The sequence below is a fragment of the Oreochromis aureus genome, linkage group 7 (genome assembly GCF_013358895.1).
Source record: "Oreochromis aureus strain Israel breed Guangdong linkage group 7, ZZ_aureus, whole genome shotgun sequence".
NCBI lineage: Eukaryota > Metazoa > Chordata > Actinopteri > Cichliformes > Cichlidae > Oreochromis > Oreochromis aureus.
The window spans coordinates 22,110,296-22,118,883 of NC_052948.1; the positions used below are offsets into that span (position 1 = coordinate 22,110,296).

General features: G+C 39.6%; 1 protein-coding gene across 1 annotated transcript; it reads right to left on the minus strand.

The window, feature by feature from the left end:
- Positions 1 to 159: 159 nt before the first annotated feature.
- hapln3 (hyaluronan and proteoglycan link protein 3) lies at positions 160 to 6,971 on the minus strand. The gene is made up of 5 exons (XM_031731899.2): positions 6,789 to 6,971; positions 6,043 to 6,217; positions 4,995 to 5,393; positions 1,826 to 2,128; positions 160 to 1,736 (listed from the first exon to the last, which is right to left on the minus strand). Exons 2-5 carry the CDS (start codon positions 6,194 to 6,196, stop codon positions 1,459 to 1,461), a joined length of 1,134 nt encoding a protein of 377 aa, XP_031587759.1. The 5' UTR covers positions 6,197 to 6,217; positions 6,789 to 6,971; the 3' UTR covers positions 160 to 1,458.
- Positions 6,972 to 8,588: the final 1,617 nt, after the last annotated feature.

Here is an 8,588-nt window from a genome sequence, read left to right on the forward strand (position 1 = left end):
TAAGCATAGTCTGGGGAGGAAGTGGAAAAATCACCCATCACTGGTGTTGAAGTCGCTGATTTTCGGCAACAACCGAAAATGTTAACGTAGGTTTTTTAACAGCGGGATTTAAAGGAATTTGTTTGACACCACCCACTTAAAAAAAAAATGTTACTCAAATGAAAGTGTATTCACAGCAGTATTTTTATTAGTTTGTAGAAAGTAGTATAAATGCACAGACATAATGAAAACGAAAAAGGTATGTTTGTATGTAAATATTCTTTGACAATGAACATAAACAGGGTAGTGTAATACTGAGAACCAGAACGTCCTCCTCCAACAGAGAACAACATTCTTAATCAGCCTTTAAAAATAAAAAGAAACACATTATATTTGTATACAATGTTCAAATGTAAGACAGAAAACTGTGGACCAGCTGGAAAGATCCTAGAGGAAAATAATAAAAAATCTACACCCTTAACCATTAAGATGCCCCACAAAAGTCTGTGGTTGTGGTATAAAGCTATTACAACTGATTATTTTTTAATCTTTGTATTGTTTTGGTGGCTACGGGTTAAAGGGTCAGTGCAAACTTGATGATTGGAAACCAGTGAAATAATTTGGATGGGAAGGGGACTTTTCTGAGTCTGAACACCTTCCCTGAGCTTGAAATGAGTGGTCAAATGAATCAGTTTTGATGGTGGATCAATGCCAAAAATCTTCAACCAAATTTCAAAATAGCTGCAAAAATTTTAAAGTTAAATTAGCAGAGACGGAAACTGACAGCACAAATCATTTAATTGCAGGAATAAACAATGGCCTTGTGCATTTTACTGCAAATTTTGCTGTGATTGTGACATGTTGCACTTTGTGGCCAACAGTATATGAACATTTGCTTGTCTGGGTACTTTCATGTTGTTTGGTGTCAGGCTGAGTTTATGGTCAAACTTACTCTCTGCAGGTCAAATAAATGATGCCTCCAACTCTAACGGTATATGTACACATCTACTTTTTTTGGGTGAGCCTTGAGACAGTGGAGATAAGCCCAACTAACACCTCTGACATAAACTGGAAACCCAGCTGTGACCACAGACATATCACCTTCTGTTGTGTACTAAATGGGAACAACAGTCAAATGCATAGTGACAGGTGTGATGGAAAAAGAGTGATGGAACAAAGAGTGAATGCTCTTGCAGCAACATAATAACACCCATGATTTACATGTTTAACAATGACATGTCGGCAAGACTGATGTCCACAGTTAGTTTAACAGTTGCTTCATGGTCAGTTGTGTCATTGGTCTATTTGAGATGGAGAGAGATAAACCAAATTCCATCACTTTAAAATAGCTCAGAGAGGAACAAACTGGCTAACTGCTAATTTGCATCCAGGCTATATCTAATGCTAACCTCTCAAGCAGAGCTTTAACCTGCTTCACTATTAGTATGGTTTAATTTGTCCCGCGTTAAAACAGAGCATCTACCGATAACAGTAGACACCAAATTTCAGGTACTGAGGGGGGAACCCAAAACTACGCACACCTGGTTGTGATGGACCACAGTTAGCCCGGGCCTTTGTGATAGGATGACGGACACTTCCATCAGCCAACCAGCCTGCATCACAGTGGTCCAATCCCATCAGCTTCCATGCAGCATACAGCTGGCCCACTTTGGCAATCTGACTTCCATCACTGGCACAAGCCTGGATCGCTTCAGCGAAGTTGAGCTTGGTTGTGTTCTCTAAGAAGTAAACTGTCCCTATCCAGAAGAGAATAATCATTGAAGAAACTGTAATGACCTGGAATTTTTAGATCTAAAAATATGAACTCAAACATGCTCATACTGACCCTTAACAGACGCAGCGAAGCAGAAAGCGTCATATCGGTGAAGGACACGGTCTCGTTGTCCATAGCTGCGTAGACCAGGAGCCAAGTTCTTGCCCCCACAACCATCACGTGGGATTGTGATTGGATACTGCACTGTGCCATCAGCCAACCAGCCAGCATTACACCAGTCTAGCCCCTCCTCCCATGCTGTAAAGAGCTGCTCAAATGTAGCCAAAGTAGCATCCTGATCCTGGCACTCTTTTTGGGCCCTGAAGAAGTTATAATGGTAGCGTCCTTTCTGAGAGTAGTAAGGAAACACCACACCTGTGTGTGAAGGAACAATGTATTACAACAGTTTGTCAGTGAGTACATTTCTTTTTAATTCAACATAATCAGAAAACCCCGAAATACAACTCAAATAAATCTCGTGTCAAATCTTAAGTATATTCTGAAATGTAGAGTTTCTTTTTTTTCATTAGTGACTGGCAAAAGAATAAAGTCAGCAATTTTCATTTTTGTTTTGCAAATTTAAAAAAACATTGTTGGATGGAAATAGGTTACATTTATTTTACTCCCATTTATAAAGTGCCATTTCACATGAAAACACATCCAAGTAGGGTACTAGTCCACCACAGCAGTCATCAACAACGCAGAGTGGGCATATTCCACCCTGGCCTCAGATGTGAAAGTGCTAATTCTCCCCCCAGTCGCTTCACACACAGCTAAAGCTGGAGGCTATCATTTGATTATGCTAAAAAAAAATCATATCATCTATAAAAAGTAGAATTGAGATCCTGAGACAAGACACCCTCCACAGCATGACTGTGCCTTGACAATGTGACAAAGCAGGGCTCGCAAAATCGCTAGCCCGACGTCCCGGGGCTAGCGATTTTTCCAGTCGGGCTACCAAAATCTATCTCAGCCCTGCCCGTCGGGCTATCATAGGAAGGGAAAATATGTGTCAATGCTTTTGCATTCTTTCGAAAATGTAGCTGAGTAATTATCTCATTGGCATCGATGAGCCACTGCCAATATGTGACATATTGAAATCGCGTTTGAATTTGTGCTTGTTTTTTGCTTTCACTTTCACTTTGCGATCGCGCGAACCGTGTGTAGAGAGCGGCAGCACTGATTGGTGAGTGACGATTAATTGCGCACCAATTCCTCTGACATCGTCTTATCACTCATTAGCTTACTATTCAAACCTGACAAGTGAAATCTCCCACAGCAAGCTTAAACATGTCAGAGGTTGATTGCGCAGAGAATCGCTGACCGTTATGTAAGTACGTGTGTAAAAGCAGCAGGATTTACGCCGGTATTCTAGTTCTGCTGAGCCAAATAAGACAGGTCAGGGTGAAGAAGGGGCAGCCAATGAAAAGCCTACCACAAAACGGAAAAGTTATGACAAATCAGACTATGAGGCAAAAAGAAAGCTCAGCTTTTTTGGTTTCATGGACAAAAGAATTTCTGTGGCTGGAATATGACGAGCTAAATAACATGATGTTCTGCCAGGTGTGTCGTGAGCTTCATTTCATTTGAGTCCACAAGCACCTTTGTAACTGGGACCAGTAATTTTAAGAAAGACCCCATCAGAACCCATGAGAAATGCAAGAAATGCATTATTGCCCAGTCTGCAATATCTTTCCCAGAACAAACAGCAATTGGAAAAAACATACTAAAAATAAACCAAGCACAAGCAGAAGTCCTGAAAAATCTTTCAAAAGCGTTCTATGTTGCAAAGAGTGAACCACCATTGTCAAGATTTAGCAGTCTTTGCAAACTTCAAAAAGCAAATGGCCTCGATCTTGGTTCCACTTACCCCTTACCCTTGACTTCAGTGGAAATTTCAGATTCAGGATCTGACACAGACTGATTCATGTTCTACACAGTTCTTACAAGTTCATAGAAATTTCTGTTCAATTAGAACCAAGTATTTGAGTTGATGATTGTAATTTTTATACAGTTGTTGTGATTTGTATTTTAACAACTTTCTGATTAATTTTTGTTTCCGTTACAATATTATACTTTAATGTATAATATTGTAAAGGAAACAAAACATTAAAAAATTGCTCTCTTTTTTATTCGGGCTACTTAAATTTATTTTGGGCTACCAAAAACTGAAGAGTGCCTGCCCGAAGGGCTACCAGAGATTTTGAAATTTTGCGAGCCTTGCAAAGGACAGCTCTTGTGGAGTCCAACATCCACACAGCTATGCCACAGGTTTCACGGGAAATGTAAGGTCACCAAAATACATACATAAATACGTTATTATCTTCTTTTAAAATACATCCACGAACAGGAGCACCTTATAGCCTATGAAGCTGCTATGAAAAATAAATCCACTTATTCATTGTCCCTTTACAGTGAATCCTCTCTTAAGCTTTCACTTTGTTTAACAAGTTAACGTTCGTCACAAACTTTGTCTGCATAAAAATAACAAAACTGTAAGTTCAGAAATGAAACACCATTCTAAAACTGAAATTTCAGAGACTGTGCAGCAGCAATTTTCCGTCCAATTTGACGGAAAAAAGAGTAATGGAACAAAGAGTGAATGCTCTTGCAGCAACATAATAACACCCATGAACTTGGCTACAACTAGATACTGTTACTGTTAATCTATTTGATGATTTCAAATATTATTTCGATGCTGGATGTCTCTGGTACTCAGGGCTGCTGAATGCCCTAAAATAATATGCATAATCTGCCTATCTATGGTAATGTGATTAATTAAATAGTTGTTTTGTCAATATGTACTGCTGGAAACAGAACTTGATACTGGACTCAGATTTTAAACCCATTTATTGAAAATTGCTCATTCAGCATATAAGATTTAGGTTAATTTCACTTATTTTGTACATTTTATATGGACCAATGGAAATGTTTTCAACTATAAAATTAATTCATAATTTAGGAAACGAGTAATAATTTACTTTTTTTGCTATTAGAAGTACCATTATTATTTGGAAGCGTAGAGCTTAATCCAGCTATACGGTAGGGTGAAACCATAGTGAGCTCCCCATTCTAACACAGATGATTGATTTGATTGATTTATGATTTTATTGAGTTCAGCTCCCTCTTGCTCTTGGAACCAAAAGTCCACAGCATTTTTTGTGGCTCTCACAAGGATTAATCCAACCTAACTCAGGTTGAGGCCCAAACTTAACCTCATAGATGCAAACAAACATCTTACCCCGTAGCTCCAGATCCACCGTCACACTGTCATCCTCCAGGCCATCAATCACTTCACAGCGATATCTTCCTGTGTCGTTGACCTGTAGCTCATTGATTACTAGAGACATGTCCCCTGGCGCTGAGCGTCGCAGGCGCACGCGGCCACGGAAGCTGCCGTAGCTGCGGTGGCGGCTTCCCATGGCAACCATAACCTCAGTCTCCTTGAGGAAGGTTTCAGTAGAAACTTGTGGAGTCATGGTGTTGGCAGGCAACCAGGACCATTTGACACGGGTCTTGCGTGGTGTGGTCAGTTCAGGCTCATAGTGGTAGTGACACGGAAGGGTGACAGTGCTCCCTCTAGTGGCCGACACTGAAGACTGAGGGGATTCCACGTGGAGACGAATCCCATTAAAATAGACTAGAAAAGTCAGCAGAAAAACAACATGTTAAAAGGCAGAATAAAAGCAAACTAAAAATGAAGCCAGCACAGACTTTAGGTACTTTAAGTCCTGCTGTGCAGAAAAGTGGTGCTGAGCTAGTCTAAATTGAAGGTCTTTATCGAAATTTACCACCATCACAGCAAAAATAAACTTGTGCCTCCCCCTCGTTGTCCTCCTGTATGAAGTCTATGAAGGTCCATTGTGCCTTCACCCAAATGGTTTATATTATTAGCCAGTATTTTACAGATAAAAACTATGATAATCAATGCACAGTGGTCATGTATGTTTACCATTTGCCAAATTATTTTGAGTTTCATATAACAATGCAAATCTGATGAGACTACACGATACTCAAGTCTGTAAAGTCTGTTTAGAGTCACAGAAACATGGATGTGTGTACTGAAAAAAGAAGATAAAAGAATATCCTCAAAAACGCATATTACATGTAACACAAACACACATCGCTCACTTCTAACATTATTTGTTTTGTTAGCCCTGGCTGACTGCCTGTAAATTCATAAATTACAGCTGTTTTCCCACATCCTAATTAGTTCCGACCAGCTGTGTGTTGATGCATGTACCACAGAATGTGTTAATCATGTCCACACACACACACGGACAACCTACTCTCTCCGTGTCCATTCCCGTTGCTGATGTCCTGGTAGTGAAAGCCGTTGGTGTAGCCGAGGATCCTGCCCTGACCGCCCGGCAGCAGCAGGAGACACACGCAGGTGGCCAGAAGAGGGCGCGGTAGACTGAGCATGGCTGCAGCAACGATCATTCAGCTCCTTCAGCTTAAAAGCTGTCGAAAATACCCAACAGGAGTATCACAATTAAACTAAGCGCCACGGATTAAACGCTCTCAAAACGATCAATTTTGTGTCTGTGTATGAGAAAATTATACACTATGGGTTAAAACGCAAGTCAGATTAAATTAATAAGTTTTATTTGGAAAGTTTGATTATTTACATAGAAAAACATGTCTGCGTAAAACGTCGAAATTGCGAAACACTTTCAATGAATTTGTGTAAACGTGTACTCTCATTGACCCTTTCATATTTCTTGGCGTCCAATAAAACAAATACACAGAGTGAGGAGACAGAAGAAACTTTCCCTCTTAGTTCAGTCGTTAGACAAATGCCGATAAATCTGTCATTGTATTAGCTTAAAATCTCCCGAGTAACAGAAAACTATCAGCTTTCTTTTATCCTAACGAAAACATTTCCATTTAAAGGTCTCAACTCTGAAATGAGTAGTGCAAACCGGACAACACCGGCTATGTCGCCTTTATTAGTAAAGCCTTCTGTTTTACCACACGAATAAAAAAATACTGTTCATAGGAACAGTTATAAAATAATCCAAATCTCACTCACAGAAAAGCAGTTGTCCGCTGAGCGTGCCTTCGCTTCACTTACTCCTCATCCTCTGCTGTCTCTGCTCACCGGACCGTCCTACCAGCCAACCAGTCAGGGGGAGCGCGCGCCAACGTCACGAGCTGAGGCATCCCCTTTGAAGTGATCGGCGCTCGAGCAAAGACCTCATCACCGATTAACCAATGAGATCGTCCTACAGTGGAGACACCGTCGCCGCAGCACGTTATAACTTTTTCTACCGACTCTGATGCTTCAACACAGGAGTGCCAAACTAATGCTAGTGCATGCAGCCTAGTTTGCCTTTACAAGAGAGCCAAACTGCTAAATCCAATGCTTAAGCCGTTATTCTAAAAGAGAATTTCTCTGTAAGTATAGAGAAACTGTTTTCATATTAAATGCAAAATACATTTGGAAAGTTGGGTCAACTCAAGTGAAGTCATCGCTTTTAAAATAAAACACGAATAAAACATGTAAAAGCAATCAGAAGACTTCCTGGTTTAAACCACAGAGAACAAAAACGGGTTTTAAAAAGGTTGGGATGTGATCGTGATTTAGGAGCAAGTACTGCAAAGACCTGATCTTCCCCATGTTTTAACTTGGACGTCGTGAAAACTATGAGCATCTGTTTTGCAGACTTCAGTGATCTAATGGGAGTGTCCAGAGTTAAAAGATCAGGGCGTTAACGAGGTATCAGCCTGCATGTTTCAATAAATGTGATAATATCCAACATTTTTGAATTGTAATCCCTTCATTGCACTTCTTAGCTGCCCAGATTTCCATCGGGGGTTTCATTTTAGCTTCCACATAACTCCTTTCCTCCACTTTTAGTTTAATTTCCCCTATTTCATGTGTCCTAAAAGTAACAACTAGGCCACGGTATTAATGTTAAAAAGAGATTTAAAAAAACAACCCTATCTTTCTAAACTGCCTTGGATTAGGAGCAATATTGTAGCCTACTGTTATAATATTTCTTTTTCAACTTAATTACTTTTAAATCAAGCTTCATGCTATATTTTTATTTTATTTTGTTGCATTTTATCTGTCTAACCTTAACTAAACCTGAGTAGAGAAGCAGTTTAATCATTGCTTGAGACAAGTTATCCAGGAAGCAGTTCAAACATTTTGACCATCTCACACAAAGGCAACAGTAAAAGGCTGCTTATACATACATTCTTATGATGCCACATGGAATAAGATCCTAAACAGTAAATATGACTGTAGTACACATGCAGTGTACTGCATCTTGCATACAGATGGAGCCTGCCATTTGACAAAAAATTTATAGGGGTCAGCTCAGTCCGGTCAACCTCTTTAAGACCTCACAAAAATGTGCTCAAAGCCAACCAGACAAACCCAAAATTTAAAATAAAACCAAAACCGGATCTGTTATTACACAAATTTAGCTGTGTAATAACAGATAACAACTATGTTATCTGTTATTTCGCAGAGTTTAAGTATAGCTTGAATACATTGTAGCTTCGTGTAAGCATTCATTCACATAATCACAGCTAAAGTTTAGAGCAAATTCAAAACAGAGAAAAATCCTCAAAGCCTCATTAAAATTTAACAGTGCAGGTAGATTATATTTGTACTAGTCAGTGCAAGCTCTGAAGAAAAAATCTAATCTAAATCCTTAAAATCTTGTGCCTGTAAAGAAGAGCAAAAGGTTAAAAGGGGTACCCCCCTGTAGGTGTTATGTCTTATTAACACCTACAGGCATGTAAAAGCTGCCTAGTCTCTGCAGTATTGTAAAATTTGCCATTGCCAGCTTCTGGAGTCCTGCATAGTTAGGCTGACAGA

Bases quoted from the DNA above. Each gene is read 5' to 3' on its own strand.
- hapln3 (XM_031731899.2), bottom strand. From the start codon at position 6,196: ATGATCGTTGCTGCAGCCATGCTCAGTCTACCGCGCCCTCTTCTGGCC. The intron at 2,129-4,994 runs GTAAGATGTTTG...CTTCACACACAG, and splicing joins GGTGGATCTGGAGCTACGGG to GTGTGGTGTTTCCTTACTAC. The intron at 1,737-1,825 runs GTCAGTATGAGC...TCTTCTGGATAG, and splicing joins CTTCGCTGCGTCTGTTAAGG to GGACAGTTTACTTCTTAGAG.